Source organism: Phyllobates terribilis, unplaced genomic scaffold, assembly GCF_046119375.1.
Source record: "Phyllobates terribilis strain yellow unplaced genomic scaffold, ASM4611937v1 Scaffold_2__4_contigs__length_985480577, whole genome shotgun sequence".
Taxonomy (NCBI): domain Eukaryota; kingdom Metazoa; phylum Chordata; class Amphibia; order Anura; family Dendrobatidae; genus Phyllobates; species Phyllobates terribilis.
In genome coordinates this window covers 238,565,220-238,585,621 of record NW_027362762.1, presented here as the reverse complement: position 1 = coordinate 238,585,621, position 20,402 = coordinate 238,565,220, and the positions used below count along the sequence as shown (strand labels likewise).

Below are 20,402 nucleotides of genomic sequence, written 5' to 3'. Positions count from 1 at the left end.
ATGGGCATAGAGTGAAGCGTATTTATCTTGTATTTCCTGTTTGAAGAAGGAACATGGTTATTTTATAGGAATATCGCATACATTTTAGATGTGTTGCCCAAAGCATACACTTTCCATTAGGAGAGTACGCTTACAGTTAAATAACAATTTATGCAAGACTATAACTGGTGTAAAAAAATGTACTCAACAGGGAAAGTCCTAGCTTTTAGGTTTGCAGATTGCATTAAAAAACAGTGCTAGAAATATCCACAATAAATGGCCGGCACAATGCTCTGTGTAGTGATCCACGTACATGGCTGGAAGTGAAGGCCGGGGAGCGGATGCTGCAGTAGTCCATTCATTCCCATCCACATTCACAATCTGTTGGTCTATATAGAATAGATGTCTTTGTGTATATAAATTTTCACCCACTCCCACTCCAGCTTCTGTTATGTACTATATCTTATCAGCATTGATGCTAGTGGACACCATTAGGCTTTTTATTTTAAATATCAACAGAAATTGTCAGAATGCAAACAGATCTACAGGGTGACCCCGATTTATTCATTATTATTACAAGCTATGCGCTCTATTTAAAGGTAATATGTCTCCTCCACAAACGCTATTTATTCTCCGATATCGGTAATCTGCAGGTAAATAGAGTTTAAGCAGGGAGGTTGTTACCCCCAAAACAGTAACTAAACCACTGATACAAATATATAGGGGACAGCCCTTAAAAAATCATACCTGTAGTATTGATATTAAACATGCAAATGAGGGAGATTTGATTCACTCTTTTTTATAGCCAAGGGGCTCAGTGTACCGATTTGCCCTTTCAAACTGCATCTTTAGCAGTGTTATATCTACACTGTGTTCCAAATTATTATGCAAATAATATTTTCCCAAATTACCTATATGAATTGCAGTCATTGTAATTTTCCAGTCAAATAACTATTAGTGTACAATTGAAAGGTTTTTGTACAAACTGCCTATGATAACAGTATATTTTTAAAAAAATAAAAAACTCAAACTGCACTCAAAATGCATGTTCCAAATTATTATGCACAGCAGAGTTTTCAACCTTTTCATTTTAATAAAGAACAAAAAAATGGTCATTTTTGTAATTATAAGCATTAGCAGGTTATTACAAACTGAAATCAAACAGTTTTCAACTGAAAACTTTATTCTAGGTGATGTTACATTTGCACATAGGACCCCTTGTTCGAAAGGAGCTTCTGAACTCTCTCGTCCATTGAATTTGTCAGGTTTTGGATGGTTTCTGCTTCAATTGTTTTGCATGAGGACAGAATACCCTCCCAGAGCTGTTGCTTAGATGTGAACTGCCTCCCGCCATCATAGACACTCCTTTTGATGATGCTCCAGAGGTTCTCAATGGGGTTGAGGTCAGGGGAGCATGGGGGCTACACCATAAGTTTGTCCCCTTTTATGCCCATAGCCGCCAGAGATGCAGATGTGTTATGTGCAGCATGAGACGGGGCATTATCATGCATGAAAATGATCTTGCTGCGGAATGCACGGTTCTTCTTCTTGAGCCATGGCAGGAAGTGCTGTTTGAGAAACTCAACATACATTATGGAGTTCATCTTTACCCCTTCAGGGATCCTAAAAGGGCCGACAATCTCTCTCCCCATGATTCCAGCCCAAAACATTACTCCACCTCCTCCTTGTTAGCGCCGTAGCCGTGTTTGCATGGGGTGTCCATCAACCAGCCATCCTCCACTCCATCCATCTGGACCATCGAGATCATTTCATGCATGATAATGCCCCGTCTCATGCTGCACATAACACATCTGCATCTCTGGCTGCTATGGGCATAAAAGGGGACAAACTTATGGTGTGGCACCCATGCTCCCCTGACCTCAACCCCATTGAGAACCTCTGGAGCATCATCAAAAGGAGTGTCTATGATGGCGGGAGGCAGTTCACATCTAAGCAACACCTCTGGGAGGGTATTCTGTCCTCATGCAAAACAATTGAAGCAGAAACCATCCAAAACCTGACAAATTCAATGGACGAGAGAGTTCAGAAGCTCCTTTCAAACAAGGGGTCCTATGTGCAAATGTAACATCACCTAGAATAAAGTTTTGAGTTGAAAACTGTTTGATTTCAGTTTGTAATAACCTGCTAATGCTTATAATTTCAAAAATGACCATTTTTTTGTTCTTTATTAAAATGAAAAGGTTGAAAACTCTGCTGTGCATAATAATTTGGAACATGCATTTTGAGTGCAGTTTGAGTTTTTTATTTTTTTTTAAAATATACTGTTATCATAGGCAGTTTGTACAAAAACCTTTCAATTGTACTCTAATAGTTATTTGACTGGAAAATTACAATGACTGCAATTCATATAGGTACTTTTGGAAAATCTGAGAAAATATTATTTGCATAATAATTTGGAACACAGTGTAGATGTCTGCAGCAGTGCTTAAAGTGTTAATGTCAGCTCTCTTGGCTGCCTCCTGTCTGCAGTACAGCACTGAGCGGCACTATCAGCCCTTCTGCACCTCCACACAGACACTGCACCCATGTTCACATATTATTGTCAGCGCTCATTGCTGCCTCCTGTCTGCAGTACAGCACTGAGCGGCACTATCAGCCCTTCTGCACCTCCACACAGACACTGCACCCATGTTCACATATTATTGTCAGCGCTCATTGCTGCCTCCTGTCTGCAGTACAGCACTGAGCGGCACTATCAGCCCTTCTGCACCTCCACGCAGACACTGCACCCATGTTCACATATTATTGTCAGCGCTCATTGCTGCCTCCTGTCTGCAGTACAGCACTGAGCGGCACTATCAGCCCTTCTGCACCTCCACACAGACACTGCACCCATGTTCACATATTATTGTCAGCGCTCATTGCTGCCTCCTGTCTGCAGTACAGCACTGAGCGGCACTATCAGCCCTTCTGCACCTCCACACAGACACTGCACCCATGTTCACATATTATTGTCAGCGCTCATTGCTGCCTCCTGTCTGCAGTACAGCACTGAGCGGCACTATCAGCCCTTCTGCACCTCCACGCAGACACTGCACCCATGTTCACATATTATTGTCAGCGCTCATTGCTGCCTCCTGTCTGCAGTACAGCACTGAGCGGCACTATCAGCTGTTCTGCACCTCCGCACAGACACTGCACCCATGTTCACATATTATTGTCAGCGCTCATTGCTGCCTCCTGTCTGCAGTACAGCACTGAGCGGCACTATCAGCCCTTCTGCACCTCCACGCAGACACTGCACCCATGTTCACATATTATTGTCAGCGCTCATTGCTGCCTCCTGTCTGCAGTACAGCACTGAGTGGCACTATCAGCTGTTCTGCACCTCCACACAGACACTGCAGCCACTCTCTCATTAGTTTTATTGCTGGGTCTCGTTGCTGGTTCCTGTGTGCAGAAAGGTATCAAGCGACTCTGCATCTCTACATGGACACGGCAGCTCCTATCACATAGTGCAGGGTTCCCCAACTCCAGTCCTCAAGGCCCACCAACAGGTCATGTTTTCAGGATTTCCTTAGTATTACACAGGTGATAATTGCATCACCTGCACAGGCAATAATTCCATCACCTGTGCAATACTAAGGAAATCCTGAAAACATGACCTGTTGGTGGGCCTTGAGGACTGGAGTTGGGGAACCCTGACATAGTGTGATTGCGGGCTCTGCTCAGTATTATTGCTGCCTCCAGTCTGCAGCAGAGTGTCAGTCATGGGATGATAGTGCTCAATATGCAAACTGAGGGTGCATGACGTGCATCCAGCCCTTAATAATAATAATAATAATTTTTATTTATATAGCGCCAACATATTCCGCAGCACTTTACAATTAAACGGGGACATGTACAAACAATAAATTCAATACAAGTTGAGACAGTTTAACAGTTACATCAGGAGTGAGGGTCCTGCTCGCAAGCTTGCATTCTACAAGGAAATGGGGGGACACAATAGGTGGAAAGTGCTTGTTATTTCAGGTCAGGCAATTATAATAAGTAGGGATTATCATATAAAGCTGTATGATCCGGTCATCAGCCTGTATGTTCAAGTGCAATACTCAATTACCGAGTGCAGTTATCGTGTGCATGAAGGGTGTAGAAACAGATGAACAGTAGGGGGCAGATTCTGAATAGTATTTAAGAGGGAACAGTGGAAAGTTAGTTTACTGGGTATTTGAGATGGTAGGCTTGTTTAAAGAGATGGGTTTTAAAAGCGCGCTTGAAAACATCGGGGCTAGACATCAATCGGATCGTCTGGGGTAGAGCATTCCAGAGAACTGGCGCAGCACGAGAGAAGTCTTGGAGACTTAGGTGCGAGGTTCGGATTATGGGGGATGTTAGTCTTAGGTCATTTGTGGAACGGAGGGCACATGTAGGACGATAGACTGAGATGAGAGAGGAGATATAAGGCAGTGCTGAACTGTGGATAGCTTTGTGGGTGAGAGCAATGAGTTTATATTGGACCCTGTAGCGAATGGGTAACCAGTGTAATGACTGGCACAAGGTGGAGGCATCGGTGAAGCGGCTGGACAGAAATAAGACCCTGGCTGCCGCAGATTGGAGAGGGGAAATTTTGGTAAGAGGGAGACCGATCAGAAAAGAGTTGCAGTAGTCCAGACAAGAGTGAATAAGAGCGACAGTAAGAGTTTTCGCAGTTTCCAAAGTGAGAAAAGATTGGATTCTGGAGATGTTTTTAACCACTTCGCACCAGAGCCTGTTTTTGCCTTCGTGACCGGGCCAATTTTTTCAATTCTGACCACTGTCACTTTATGAAGTAATTACTCTGGAACGCTTCAACGGATCCCCCTGATTCTGAGAATATTTTTTCTTGACATATTGTACTTCATGATAGTGGTAAAATTTCTTCGATATCACTTGCGTTTATTTGTGAAAAAATCGGAAATTTGGTGAAAATTTTGCAATTTTCAAACTTTGAATTTTCATGCCCTTAAATCAGAGAGATATGTCACACAAAAGAGTTAATAAATAACATTTCCCACATGTCTACTTTACATAAGCACAATTTTGGAACCAAAATTTTTTTTGTTAGGGAGCTATAAGGGTTAAAAGTTGACCAGTGATTTCTTATTTTTCCAACAAAATTTACAAAAACATTTTTTTAGGGACCACATCATATTTGAAGTCACTTTGAGCGGTCTTTATGACAGAAAATACCCAAAAGTGACACCATTCTAAAAACTGCACCCCTCAAGGTGCTCAAAACCACATTCAAGAACTTTATTAACCCTTCAGGTGCTTCACAGGAATTTTTGGAATGTGGAAGAAAAAAATGAACATTTAATTTTTTTCACAAAAATGTTACTTTAGACCCAATTTTTTTATTTTCACAGGGGTAACAGGAAAAAATGGACCCCAAATTTTTTTGTGCAATTTCTCTTGAGCACGCTGATACCCCATATGTGAGGGAAAACCACTGTTTGGGCGCACTGCAGGGTTCGGAAGGGAAGGAGCGCCATTAGACTTTTTGAATGTAAAATTTGTTTGAATAATTAGCAGACGCCATGTTGCGTTTGGAGAGCCCCTGATGTGCCTAAACAGTGGAATCCCCCCACAAGTGACACCATTTTGGAAACTAGACCCCTTAGGGAACTTGTATAGATGTGTGAACCCCAAGGTGCTTCACAGAAGTTTATAATATTGAGCTGTAAAAATAAAATTTTCACATTTTTCCCTCAAAAACATTTTTCATCCCTTAATTTTGCATTATCATAAGGGTAATAGGATAAATTGCACCATGAAATTTGTTGTGCAATTTCTCCTGAACACGCTGATACCCCATATGTGGAGGCAAACCACTGTTTGGGTGCACGGCAGGGTTCGGAAGGGAAGGAGCGCCATTTGACTTTTTGAATGTAAAATTTGTTTGAATATTTAGCAAATGCCATGTCGCATTTGGGGAGCCCCTGATGTGCCTAAACAGTGGAAACCCCCCACAAGTGCCACCATTTTGGAAACTAGACCCCTTAGGGAACTTATCTAGATGTGTGGTGAGCACCTTGCACCCCCAGCTGCTTCACAGAAGTTTATAATATTGAGCCATAAAAATAAAATTTTCACATTTTTCCCACAAAAAATGTTTTTCATTCCCTAATTTTGCATTATCATAAGGGTAACAGGATAAATTGCACCATGAAATTTCCATCTAAATTTCCAAGTGATGTAATTCAGATGAAACCCTTGCGGGATCCATTCACTGTAATGAGGCAGCAGAGTTACTCTGGACTCCGTCTGGCCTCTGTTTAGCGGTGTTCTTCTTTTCAGAAGTGCACAAAACTGTGGCCAACCGCACTTTTATGCACGCCTAAAACAAATGACACCGTGGGATCACAGGCCAGACGGCATCCACAGTGGCCTATATCTGCCTCATTACAGGGAATCTTCCGTCATGGGTTCCATCTGATTCACGTATTTCAGAGATTTACACGGAAACTCAGGTGTAAGCGCTCAGCGCAGAGCGCAGGATAAATGTGGGCAGAGCCTTACTGCGATCTTTGGGAGACATAATAAACAAATCAGTAGCAGGTGAAGAATTGGTTATATTTATTTTTTAGGCCTTTCCCGTGCGGTATAAGTGATGAGATTACTTTATTCTTCGGGTCGGTGTGATTACAGATATACCAGATTTATAGCGGGTTTTTATGACTGACAGCTGTCACACACTAAGAGACGCTTTTTTTTGCAACATCTAGTTTTTGCATCGCCATATTTTGAGATCTATAATTTTTCCATATTTCGGCCGACAGAGTCATGTGACGGCTTGTTTTTTGCGGGACGAGTTGACATTTTTATTGGTACCATTTTTGGGTATGTGACATTTTTTGATCGCTTTCTATTCCGTTTTTTGGGAGGTAAAATTAACAAAAATCAACAATTCAGGAATTGTTTTTTGAGGGGTTTTTTTTATGCCGTTCTGCGTGTGGTAAAAGTGATCAGGCAGCGTATTCTTCGGGTCAGTACGTTTACAGCGATACTACACTTCTGTATATTTTTTTTATGTTTTGGCGCTTTTACACAATAAAACAATTTTATAGAAAAAATATTGTTTTTGCATTGCTTTATTCTGAGCGCTATAACTTTTTTATTTTTCGGCTGATGGAGCTGTATGGCGGTTTTTTTTGCGGAACAAGATGACGTTTTCAGCGGTACCATTTTTATTTCCATTTTGATTTTTGATCGCTTTATTTTCCTCTTTTTGTTTGGCGATATGATGAAAAAGCATAGTTTTTTGCTCCGTTTTTTATTTATTTTTATTACGGTGTGCACAGAAGGAGTTAATTAGTGTGACAGTTTTATAGATCGGGTTGTTTTGGACGCGGCGATACCAAATATGTGTACTTTTTTTGGTTTTGCGTAAATGTACGGATTTATTTGGTTTAATATTTTATTTATTTATTTTTATTTATTTTCTGATTTTTTTTTTAACAGTTTAAAAACATTTTTTAACTTTTTTTTTACATTTTTACTTAGTCCCTGTATGGGACATTAATTTTTATTTTTCTGATCACTGATCTCATGTAATGTAATAGACATGTATTACATTACATGAGATCTTTGCTGACTTTCACAGTCAGTGTGTCCTGCCAGGCTTCAGCTGCAGGCTGAGCCAGGCAGGACACCATATATGGCAGATCTGGAGGCGGTCATGTGACCTCCAGTTGCCATAGCAACGCCAGGTCCTGGAAGGTATAAGGGGGCCGTCGGAGAGGTAAGTGGACGACCCCCTCTCCTCCTGCTGTCTTCTATATGCCGCGATCACTATAGATCGCGGCATATAGAAGACAGCAAAGGGTTAACATCACTGGGACCTGATCCAATCAGGTCCCGATGATGTTCCCTGTCAGAGCTAATGCTCTGCACCGGAATCGCTGCGCTTGCAGGACCCTGGGGGTCCTGAGCGCTGCGAGACCACCCACCGTTTCTAAACGTCGGCGCTGCACAGAGCCCAGCAAGCGCCGACGTTTATCTACAGTGGCACGTCGCGAAGCGGTTAAGATGCAGGTGACAAGAGCGAGTGAGTGATCGGATATAGGGAGTAAAGGAAAGGTTAGTGTCGAATATGACCCCAAGGCAGTGGGCGTGCTGCTTGGGAGTTATGGTTGACCCCTCCAAGGTCATTTCGATGTTAGGTAGAGTTAGGTTAGTAGAGAGGGGAAACACAAGAAGTTCAGTTTTGGAGAGATTCAGTTTAAGATAGAGGGAGGACATGATGCTAGGCACAGCCGACAAACAATCCTTGGTATTTTGTATTAGGGTAGGGGTGATGTCAGGGGAAGAAGTGTATAATTGGGTGTCGTCAGCATAGAGATGATACTGGAACCCAAATCTGCTGATTGTTTGTCCAATAGGGGCAGTGTATAGAGAGAAGAGGAGGGGGCCTAGGACTGAGCCCTGCGGAACCCCGATAGTAAGGGGAAGAGGAGCCGGCAAAAGATACAGTGAAGGAGCGGTCAGAGAGGTAGGAGGAGAACCAGGAGAGAACGGTTTCCTTGAGGCCTATAGAGCGGAGCATAGTGAGGAGGAGCTGGTGATCCACAGTGTCAAATGCTGCAGAGAGATCCAGGAGAATCAGCAGGGAGCAGTGACCTTTGGATTTGGCTGTTAGTAGATCATTAGAGACTTTTGTGAGGGCAGTTTCAGTGGAGTGTAAGGAGCGGAAACCAGATTGTAGAGGGTCGAGGAGAGAGTTATCTGAGAGATAGCGGATTAGACGGGAGTGGACCAAGCGTTCTAGGAGTTTAGAGATGAAAGGAAGATTAGAGACAGGTCTGTAGTTAGCAGCGCAGTTCTGGTCCAGGGATGGCTTTTTAAGTAAAGGGGTTATGATGGCGTGTTTAAATGAGGAGGGAAAGATACCTGAAGAAAGAGAGAGGTTAAATATTTTAGTCAGGTGAGTGGTGACCACGGGTGAGAGGGACTGCAGGAGATGTGAAGGAATAGGGTCACTGTTGCAGGTTGTAGGCCGAGAAGAAGCGAGGAGCTGGGTAACTTCTTCTTCTGTGACAGGCTCAAAGATGGCTAGTGAGCTTGAAGTGCGGCAGGGAAGGGGATCCTGAGGAGATTGGGCTGAGATGTCCTGATGGATGTGGTTGATTTTTTCAAAGAAATAAGTGGCCAGATCCTCCCCGCTGAGGTTGGTGGTGGGGGCCTGTGCTTTAGGTTTCAGGAGGGAGTTTAAGGTTTCGAAAAGTCGTTTTGGATTGTTGGACATTGAAGTGATGAGGGTGGTGAAGTAGCATTGTTTGGCCAGATGAAGGGCAGAGTTATAGGTTTTGAGCATGAATTTATAGTGGATGAAGTCCTCTGCTAAAAGTGATTTTCTCCACGGACGCTCAGCACACCTTGAGCAACGTTGAAGAAAACGTGTTTGTCGGGTCTTTCTGCGAGTAGAAGGAGCTGCTTCATCTAGGGCACTCTTCAGTGTATTATTGTAGTGTGACAATGCTAAGTCTGGACAGGAGAAGGAGGAGATGGGGGCTAAAGCTGTGTGGAGATTGTCCATAAGCTGCTGGGTATTAATGGTACGTGTATTCCTATAAGTGTGGTAAGTGGGGGTGTCCCGGGTGAGGAGACAATTCTTAACAGAGAAGGAAAGAAGGTTGTGGTCCGAGAGCGGGAGAGGGGAGTTGGTAAAGTCATCCAGCAAGCAGAGACTGGAAAAAAACAGGTCCAGAGTATGCCCGTCTTCATGGGTAGGAGAATTAGTAAACTGTGAGAGACGGAATGAAGAGGTTAGAGAAAGTAGATGAGAGGCAGATTGGGAGAGGGGATCATCGATGGGGATGTTAAAGTCGCCCATGATGAGGGTGGGGATGTCACAGGATAGAAAGTGAGGAAGCCTGGTGGCAATGATCCAAGAACTGGTGGGGGGAGCCTGGAGGGCGATACACAACCGCCACTCGCAGGGAGAAGGGTTTAAAGAGTCTGATGGTGTGGACTTCAAAGGAAGGAAACATAAGTGAGGGAACCTGGGGGATGACCTGGAAAGCACATTGTGAGGAAAGGAGCAGACCAACACCTCCACCCTGTCTGTTGCCAGGTCTGGCGGTATGTGAAAATTTCAGCCCATCAAACGAGAGAGCAGCAGCATCGGTGGTGTCTGGCTGCTGAATCCAGGTTTCTGTGATAGCGTGAAGGTTAAGAGAATTAGAGAGGAAAAAATCATGGATGTAAGTTAGTTTGTTACACACAGACCGTGCGTTCCAGAGAGCGCAATGGAAATCGATAGGAGAGGGCATGCACTGAACGTTAATAAGATTAGCAGGGTTTCTATATGCAGCTGGAGGAGAGTGGTGTACGCTAGTGGAGGGAGGCCCAGGGTTGGGGGAGATGTCGCCTGCGACTAGTAAAAGGAGAAAGAAGAGAAAGAGCAGGTGGTCTAATGATTTGTATGAACTTTTTGAGTGCTGTATGGAGGTAGAGGATGGTTTGCAGTGGGTGAGGAATGTCAGTAGAGCCTCAGAGTTATACATGGGAGAGGGGAGAAGGGAGGGGCTGATATAGAGTGAGTGCACAGAATGTGTTAATGGGCAGGTGAGTTGTGAGTAAGCAGAAGTGAAAACAAATAAAAAGCAAATTGATAAGACTTATGCATAATGCAGTATGACTGACCAAGAAGCATGTTTGTATGAATATCTTATGCATCTTACCTGTCTCCTGCCCTGTCCAACTGCCATTGTATAACTGCACTTGTAATTATTGCACTTAAAATCTATTACACGCGTGACCCAGCACGCGTGCTATTCCCAGCCACACTAAGGGTGCACCAGAGCCCCCTTATTTTCATTCAAAATAAATCTTTATTTATGCTAGCTAAAATACTTGAAGCTATGCTGCAGATATGATTTTATTGGGGCTAAGTCCTTTACTTATCTGGGTAAGTGGTTTAGTTATCATTTTGGGGGTGACAAACCCCTTAAATAATGTCTGGCTGACTTACTGGAAGTGCAGCTACAGGGAGAAGATGAAGCTTTATTCTTCCTGACAGTGCAGGGAGCTGTCGTGGTCAGCGCTCACTGCGCACACACACTGCAGAGCAGGCGGTCAATGAATGTGCTTTTGCACATCAAGTAGTTCACATACACACAAGAAACATAGAAAGAAAACCTGATGTAGTCCAGCTTACTTACCGTAATTCACCATATGCAAAATACTATAGGATTGGTGGCAGCCGGAGCAGAGTCCTGCAAACTTCATTGGTCAGCACCTGAGAACATCCTGGGCTCCTTGTGATATTATGATGTCGCGGGGGGCTTGTAAGCGCTAAAGGCGCCAAGGATGCCAACATTCCTATGCCTGCCAAAGAAATGGCTGCCACTGAGTCCTGACTGATGTGGACGCTGGACCAGTGTTCTACACATTTTGTTGCTCAACTTTCTACTAAATACTCTTGAATTAATTCACTTTTTATTTGCTTAAGAAAATTAAGGATTTTTTTTGTATCATGCACTTTAAAGTCAGCAGAGGCCTCGCGCTTCTTTTCTCATACTGAAATGAAAACAAAAAAATAAAATTTTTTAATAAGCATGGATTTAAAGAAATTGACACGGTATTTCTGTGCTTTTCAGTACGAAGAAGAATTTACAATTCGCCAAGAGACCCAGTCCCAATTGCAGAAAAATGAAGAAAAAATCAATGAACTTCAAGCGGAATTACAGGCTTTTAAATCCCAGGTAATGGAGCATGTTAAATGAATATATTGAATACAAGAACATGACTGTAGGAGCAAATTCCACTTAATACCTTTCAAACAGGAGTAGGATTTCAGATTTCTTAACACCCGCCTGGAATTGTTTACTATCAATTTTCTTATTCATAGGTGCCACTTTAACGTTCAAAAAGTATTAGCGAGAGTCATTAATTAGCCATGTGTGATCTCAAATTGATCTATTTTTTTTTGCTAAATCTTATGTTAATTAAGCGCGTTTCATTCAGGTTTTGCTCTGTGTCACATTTGTTGTAAGTAATTAACCACAGAGGGCACAAACTCTTCAGCTTGTGGATTTGGCATTCATCACTGATCTTTGTCTCGGCGCAGGAAATTATTCCTCCGGTAATCTATTTTGTTGAACCTTCGGCTTTTGGTAACCTGCAGTGAAAGATAACCTGCCACGCGGAAAATAATATTTTCTGATAATTTTTCAATTTCGTAAAGTAAACAGATGAAAACATGACAAGAGCGTGTGATTTTTCTATGTAGGCATGTAATTTGGCTGTTTGACAAGTCTTATGTTTGGAGGAAGAAAAAAAAATGATAAGGTCTAGTCCTTTCTCCTGTTTGCATTGTCTCCTATGTTATGAGAAGACGACGCAAGAAAACGAGAGAAGTTTAAGTAAAAATGACAATGGTTGCTCTGCTTAGCTCGACCTGCTGAGAGGGGACTGAAAAGATGGAGTGTATAAAATGATTGAGTCCAACCTGAAACAGTGAATTTCTAGTGCATTTGTATTATTCATTTACGGTTTATTGTACACAGTTCTAATATCAAGAAATACGCAGATGCTCAGGATAGCCTGAGGCCGTCCTTACAGCAGCTACTTACTGGGCTGGCAGGTGATCACAACAGGCAGCATTGCCTGGGACTGATTTGTTAAAATTTTAGAGCTATGGTATGTTTAATGCATCCCTGGTGGCCTATTTATAATGAACGCTTCTAAATATTCCTCAGCCTTCTCTCATGGAAAAAGTGTGTGCTGCCCAGTATAAACCTTCAGGCTGAATGCTGTCAATATGGGGACGTGCAGTCGGCTTGGAGCTTGAGAGACGCATTGTTGTAAATGTGTAAGTCCAGGTATCTAGAGCAGTGATTATAGTGTAGGAGTGTGGAGAACGATTAGTGGTCTGAATCACTTACATTGGAGATTGTGTCTCTAAATAGAAGCATGGACCGGCAATGGTCATCTGGGCTGCGTATACTGTATATATACGTATGTATGTATATATATATATATATATATATATATATACAGTGCCTACAAGTAGTATTCAACCCCCTGCAGATTTAGCTGGTTTGATAAGATGCAAATAAGTTAGAGCCTTCAAACTGCAAACGAGAGTAAGTTTTATGAACAGAAGCATAAATCTTACAAACCAAAAAGTTATGTTGCACAGTTGAATTTTATTAAATTTTAAACATAAAAGTGTGGGTCAATTATTATTCAACCCCTATATTTAATATTTTGTGGAATAACCCTTGTTTGCAATTACAGCTAATAATCGTCTTTTATAAGACCTGATCAGGCCGGCACAGGTCTGTGGAGTTATCTTGGCCCACTCCTCCATGCAGATCTTCTCCAAGTTATCTAGGTTCTTTGGGTGTCTCATGTGGACTTTATTCTTGAGCTCCTTCCACAAGTTTTCAATTGGGTTAAGGTCAGGAGACTGACTAGGCCACTCCAACACCTTGACTTTTTCCCTCTTGAACCAGGCCTTGGTTTTCTTGGCTGTGTGCTTTGGGTCGTTGTCTTGTTGGAAGATGAAATTACGACCCATCTTAAGATCCTTGATGGAGGAGCGGAGGTTCTTGGCCAAAATCTCCAGGTAGGCCGTGCTATCCATCTTTCCATGGATGCGGACCAGATGGCCAGGCCCCTTGGCTGAGAAACAGCCCCACAGCATGATGCTGCCACCACCATGCTTGACTGTAGGGATGGTATTCTTGGGGTCGTATGCAGTGCCATCCAGTCTCCAAACGTCACGTGTGTGGTTGGCACCAAAGATCTCGATCTTGGTCTCATCAGACCATAGAACCTTGAACCAGTCTGTCTCAGAGTCCTCCAAGTGATCATGAGCAAACTGTAGACGAGCCTTGATATGACGCTTTGAAAGTAAAGGTACCTTACGGGCTCGTCTGGAACGGAGACCATTGCGGTGGAGTACGTTACTTATGGTATTGACTGAAACCAATGTCCCCACTGCCATGAGATCTTCCCGGAGCTCCTTCCTTGTTGTCCTTGGGTTAGCCTTGACTCTTCGGACAAGCCTGGCCTCGGCACGGGAGGACACTTTCAAAGGCTGTCCAGGCCGTGGAAGGCTAACAGTAGTTCCATAAGCCTTCCACTTACGGATGATGCTCCCAACAGTGGAGACAGGTAGGCCCAACTCCTTGGAAAGGGTTTTGTACCCCTTGCCAGCCTTGTGACCCTCCACGATCTTGTCTCTGATGGCCTTGGAATGCTCCTTTGTCTTTCCCATGTTGACCATGTCTGAGTGCTGTTCACAAGTTTGGGGAGGGTCTTAAATAGTCTGAAAAGGCTGGCAAAAGAGATCTTTAATCCACACATGTGAAGCTCATTATTCTTGGTGCCTGAACTACTACTTAATACTTTAGGGGGACCAAACAGAATTCTTGTGGTTTGAGGGGTTGAATAATAAATGACACTCTGAATTAACTTTTAACGTTTTAAAAAAAAAAAAAAAAAAAACAATATTTGCTGCTGTGCATTTCCCACTTCCAGGCTGATCTACAGTACAAATGTCACAATGCCAAGTTAATTCCGCATGTGTCAACCAGCTAAATCTGCAGGGGGTTGAATACTGCTTGTAGGCACTGTGTATATATATATATATATATATATATATATATATATATATATATATATATATATATATATATATATATATATATATATATATATATGCATGCGCAGGTAGTCAGTGCCCTTCTCCATCTCTTGAGCCTCGTTATTTAGGACTCCAGTGCTGGTGAATCACCTTACACCCTGCAGAGCTATCCTATTGTATACAGGATCGTATGAGTTTAAGCTGGGCACGGTCTCCTAGTGCATCGATATGAGCAGAACAAACCATGGCCTGCCGAAATCTGCTATCTAAGAAGAAAATGACTATTGAGCTCGCTCCAGCTAACCTAGTAATTGGGAGGTGACTCTGAGCAGAGCCGGTTGTCTCTTAATCTGTTTTAGTCAATACTTGTATTTGTAAAAGTTATGGATAGAGATGAACGAACCCGAACTTTAAAGTTCAGGGTTCATACTGGACACTTGGCGTTCGGTGCTGAACTCGGAACACGATCTTCTCCTGGAAAGAGAGACAGTTTTCCACCTCTGAAGTTCGGGTTACCATACATTTCATTGGGATGCGGTTCATGTTCAAGTTTGGGTAAAGTTCTGGTAACCGAACTTTGGACATAATGTTCAGTCGGGTACCAGAACCCAAACTTCACGGGTCCACTCATCCCTAGTTATGGAGCATCTTCTCCTATATTCTGTGTTGTGCTACCCCTCTGTAATTCCTTGTAGTAATATATGAATACATTGATGACTCGGAGGTTACCATTCCCATTAAGCACTGATTGTCCAATCATGTACTGTAGGGAGACCTATCCAATAAGAAACCGTGACAAATATCATATACAGGTACGTCTCACTAAATTAGAATATCATGAAAATGTAAATTTATTTCAGTTCTTCAATACAAAAAGTGAAGCTCCTATATTATACAGAGTCATTACAAACAGAGTGATCTATTTCAAGTGTTTATTTCTGTTCATGTTGATGATTATGGCTTACAGTCAATGAAAACACAAAAGTCATTATCTCAGTAAACTAAAATAATTAACAAAAAACACCTGCAAAGGCTTCCTAAGCATTTAAAAAGGTCCCCTAGTCTGTTTCAGTAGGCTCCACAATCATGGGGAAGACTGCTGACTTGACAAATGTCCAGAAGGCAGTCATTGACACACTCTACAAGGTCCCAGAGTTCCAATTTTCATTTGGAAATCAAGGTCCCAGAGTCTGGAGGAAGAGTGGAGAGGCCACAATCCAAGCAGCTTGAGGTCTAGTGTGATGTTTCAACAATCAGTGATGGTTTGGGGAGCCATGTCATCTGCTTTTGTAGGTCCACTGGGTTTTATCAAAACCAAAGTCAGCGCAGCAGTCTACCATGAAGTTTTAGAGCACTTCATGCTTCCCTCTGCCGACAAGCTTTTTGGAGATGGAAATTTCATTCTCCAGCAGGACTTGGCACCTGTCCACACTGCCAAAAGTAGCAATACCTGGTTTAAAAACAACAGTATCACTGTGCTTGATTGGCCAGCAAACTCGCCTGATCTAAACCCCATAGAGAATCTATGGGGTATTGCAGTGGTCCCCAACCTTTTTTGCACCAGGGACCGGCTTGAAGCAAGATCATTTTTCCATGGCCCAGCAAGGAGGGGGTGGGGTGGGCGGGGCTTTGGTCATATGGGGGCAGGGTAATGGAGGGATTTGGAGTTTAGTGCATACTTATCATATAGTGTAGACCAGGTCCCCGCCAGGAGCTATGCCAGGAGCCCCACATAATGTGCTGTGCCAGGAGCCGCATCACTGAGGCCCCATCACGCCCTGCAGCAGGACAGGGCAGCTGTCCTGACAACTGCTGTTCAGCTGCATTTACTTCATCCCAGGGGCGGACACAGACTGTAGTGGGCCCCTGTGCAAGAAATTTTTGGGGGCCCCCCCCGCCCTTCATAAGGCAACAAAGTTATGTAAACATAACCCCCCCCATGTGCATCTCTCACCCCCCCATGTGCAGCTCACCCCCCGTGCATCTCTCATCCCCCTCCGTGCATCTCTCATCCCCCTCCGTGCATCTCTCACCCCCCCGTGCATCTCTCATCCACCCCCCGTGCATCTCTCACCCCCCCTGTGCATCTCTCACCCCCCCTGTGCATCTCTCACCCCCCCGTGCATCTCTCACCCCCCCGTGCATCTCTCATCCCCCCCCCGTGCATCTCTCATCCCCCCCCGTGCATCTCTCATCCCTCCCGTGCATCTCTCATCCCCCCCGTGCATCTCTCATCCCCCCCGTGCATCTCTCATCCCCCCGTGCATCTCTCATCCCCCCCGTGCATCTCTCATCCCCCCCGTGCATCTCTCATCCCCCCCGTGCATCTCTCATCCCCCCCGTGCATCTCTCATCCCCCCCGTGCATCTCTCATCCCCCCCGTGCATCTCTCATCCCCCCCGTGCATCTCTCATCCCCCCCGTGCATCTCTCATCCCCCCCGTGCATCTCTCATCCCCCCCGTGCATCTCTCATCCCCCCCGTGCATCTCTCATCCCCCCCGTGCATCTCTCATCCCCCCCGTGCATCTCTCATCCCCCCCGTGCATCTCTCATCCCCCCCGTGCATCTCTCATCCCCCCCGTGCATCTCTCATCCCCCCCGTGCATCTCTCATCCCCCCCGTGCATCTCTCATCCCCCCCGTGCATCTCTCATCCCCCCCGTGCATCTCTCATCCCCCCCGTGCATCTCTCATCCCCCCCGTGCATCTCTCATCCCCCCCGTGCATCTCTCATCCCCCCCGTGCATCTCTCATCCCCCCCGTGCATCTCTCATCCCCCCCGTGCATCTCTCATCCCCCCCGTGCATCTCTCATCCCCCCCGTGCATCTCTCATCCCCCCCGTGCATCTCTCATCCCCCCCGTGCATCTCTCATCCCCCCCGTGCATCTCTCATCCCCCCCGTGCATCTCTCATCCCCCCCGTGCATCTCTCATCCCCTCCGTGCATCTCTCACCCCCCCGTGCATCTCTCATCTCTCCCCTCCCCCCCATGTGCATCTCTCCCCTGCCCCCCATGTGCATCTCTCCCCTCCGCCCATGTGCATCTCTCATCTCTCCCCTCCCCCCCATGTGCATCTCTCATCTCTCCCCTCCCCCCCATGTGGATCTCTCATCTCTCCCCTCCCCCATGTGCATCTCTCATCTCTCCCCTCCCCCATGTGCATCTCCCATTCCCCCCACTCCTAGTTAATTGTATTTAAAAAAAAAAAAACTTGTTATACTTACCCCCATGCGATCCCTGCAGAATCCTGGCGCTCGTCCAAATCGCTTACACCAGGTTCTCCTGCCTTCCGGTCATGTGACGGCGCCGTCACATGACCGGAAGTCAGAGGAATTATGAGATGTCCTGGACCCGGCACTTTGCATGGGGCCGGGGGCCCCATGAGGAGAGAGACGCACAAGAGGGGGGCTCCGAGGGGGCTCCTACCGGCCGGGCCCCATACTGGAGTCAGGGCAGTCATGCCCTGATGGCGGCCCTGCTGGAGGCTGGAGGGGCCCCCTCTCCCTCGGGGCCCCCGTTCAATGAACCGGCTGCACGGGCGGTAGTTCCGCCCCTGCTTCATCCTGCTTCAGGACCTGTGGTGACATCACAGTTATGTACCTTGATGTCATCACAGGTCCTCTACAGGTCTACCCTGCGGGAGTCTAGAACAGCGGGCAACATCCACTCCACACAGTGTGCTCTGAGCCACCGCAGACCAGAGCACACTGTCAATGTTTAGTGATTGTCTGTGGCGGTGCCGCGGACCGGCTGAAAATCCCCAACGGCCCGGTCCTGGTCCGCGGACCGGCGGTTGGGGACCTCTGGGGTATTGTCAAGAGGAAGATGAGAGACACCAAACCCAACAATGCAGACAAGCTGAAGGCTGCTATCAAAGCAACCTGGGCTTCCATAACACCTCAGCAGTGTCACAGGCTGATCGCCTCCATGCCACGCCGCATTGATGCAGTAATTGATGCAAAAGGAGCCCCGACCAAGTATTGAGTGCATTTACTGAGCATACATTTCAGTAGGCCAACATTTCAGATTTTAAAAACATTTTTCAAGCTGTTGTTATAAAGTATTCTAATTTACTGAGATAATGACTTTTGTGTTTTCATTGGCTGTAAGCCATAATCATCAACATTAACAGAAATAAACACTTGAAATAGATCACTCTGTTTGTAATGACTCTATATAATATATCAGTTTCACTTTTTGTATTGAAGAACTGAAATAAATGAACTTTTTGATGCTATTCTAATTTAGTGAGATGCACCTGTATATGATTTAAGCATTTTCTGTGGGATTGTTCCCATGCATCCTACTCATCAATAGTTGTACCGGACCGCTCAAAGAGCCGATTACAAGAAAAAATATGCATGTTCTGTGTTATAATCTAGCTTCATGATTTTGCTGTAATAAGTAGTAAAAAAAAGAAAAAAGCCAAATGATATCTAAGGCAGTTGTAAAATCCGTTGAGAAAACTGATCCGAGAGAAATGATATCCCAGAGTAATGCAGGTTCTCCTGGTATGGAGTTGAGTAGCACTTCATAAGGTTTAGGTATTATCACTCATTGTCTACTGCTCACCTACCTTAGAACAAAGTCTGATCATATTGGTGTTAGAAATATCTGTCTGTTTTTGTCTCCTTCTCCTATGCGGAGAGGTGTCTACAGACTACAAACCCTTGTATGCACATTCACCAGTTATACTGCTGTCCTCCCGTCCCTTCTTACTATGTATATGGGGAGTAGATGATGGCTGGTGTGACTAGTGGCAAGGTCAAGCCTGTAAACATGGAGACATACAGCTTGACATAAGACCTGTATATACAAAGCTTGTAGTATATTCGACCAAGAATATTAGCTAAAAAGCAAAAACAGCAAAGTGTAAGCAGCCTTTTTTACTGATATATACTGATCACTGCCTCGTAGCCCTGTCCGTTTGAAGAAAAGTTTGTATTTTGCAGCAATAAATTACACATTAAATTGAAGAATACTCAAGAGATGACACATTTTAGAAAGTATTTGTATATATTCTTTGTGTTTGTACTTTATCCATCTTAAAATTATTCTCTACAATTGTTCTCTTTTGCGTAAAACTTCAATTCTTCCTGTTTTTCTTTTCTAGTGTGGCCTGTCTAATAGTGAAATCAATGCACTAAAAGCATCTGAGAAATTGCCACAGCCAGAAGACCCCAAAGCTCCACCACCACCGCCTGGAGCAGCGTTTGGATCTGTGCCACCACCTCCTCCTCCGCCCCCACCACCTCCACCACCACCTCCTATGTGTGGAGGACCTCCTGGGGCTCCACCATTACCTGGGTTTTTTGCAGGGCAACACTCCCCTCCGGCAAAGTCTCTTCCTTTTGGTTTAAAACCTAAAAAAGAGTTCAAACCAGAAATGGGGATGAAGAGGCTAAATTGGCAAAAAGTATTATTTTTATTTATCTATTTACAGTATAATTGAATGTATGTAATAGTTACAGTTAGGTCCATATATATTTGGACAGAGACAACATTTTTCTAATTTTGGTTATAGACATTACCACAATGAATTTTAACCAAAACAATTCAGATGCAGTTGAAGTTCAGATTTTCAGCTTTCATTTGAGGGTATCCACATTAAAATTGGATGAAGGGTTTAGGAGTTTCAGCTCCTTAACATGTACAACCCTGTTTTTAAAGGGACCAAAAGTAATTGGACAGGTTAAATAATTGTAAATAAAAGGTTCATTTCTAGTACTTGGTTGAAAACCCTTTGTTGGCAATGACTGCCTGAAGTCTTGAACTCATGGACATCATCAGACGCTGTGTTTCCTCCTTTTTGATGCTCTGCCAGGC

The 20,402-nt window shown here is 44.4% G+C and overlaps 1 protein-coding gene across 4 annotated transcripts in view; it reads left to right on the top strand.

The window, feature by feature from the left end:
• The window catches only part of DIAPH3 (diaphanous related formin 3), an 801,864-nt gene that overhangs the window by 365,183 nt on the left and 416,279 nt on the right, over positions 1-20,402 (top strand). For all 4 annotated transcript variants that reach the window (XM_073663944.1, XM_073663945.1, XM_073663943.1 and 1 more), the window contains 2 exons: positions 11,580-11,684; positions 19,690-19,992. In XM_073663944.1, coding sequence (XP_073520045.1) covers positions 11,580-11,684; positions 19,690-19,992 — 408 coding nt within the window. The remainder of the gene's footprint in view (positions 1-11,579; positions 11,685-19,689; positions 19,993-20,402) is intronic.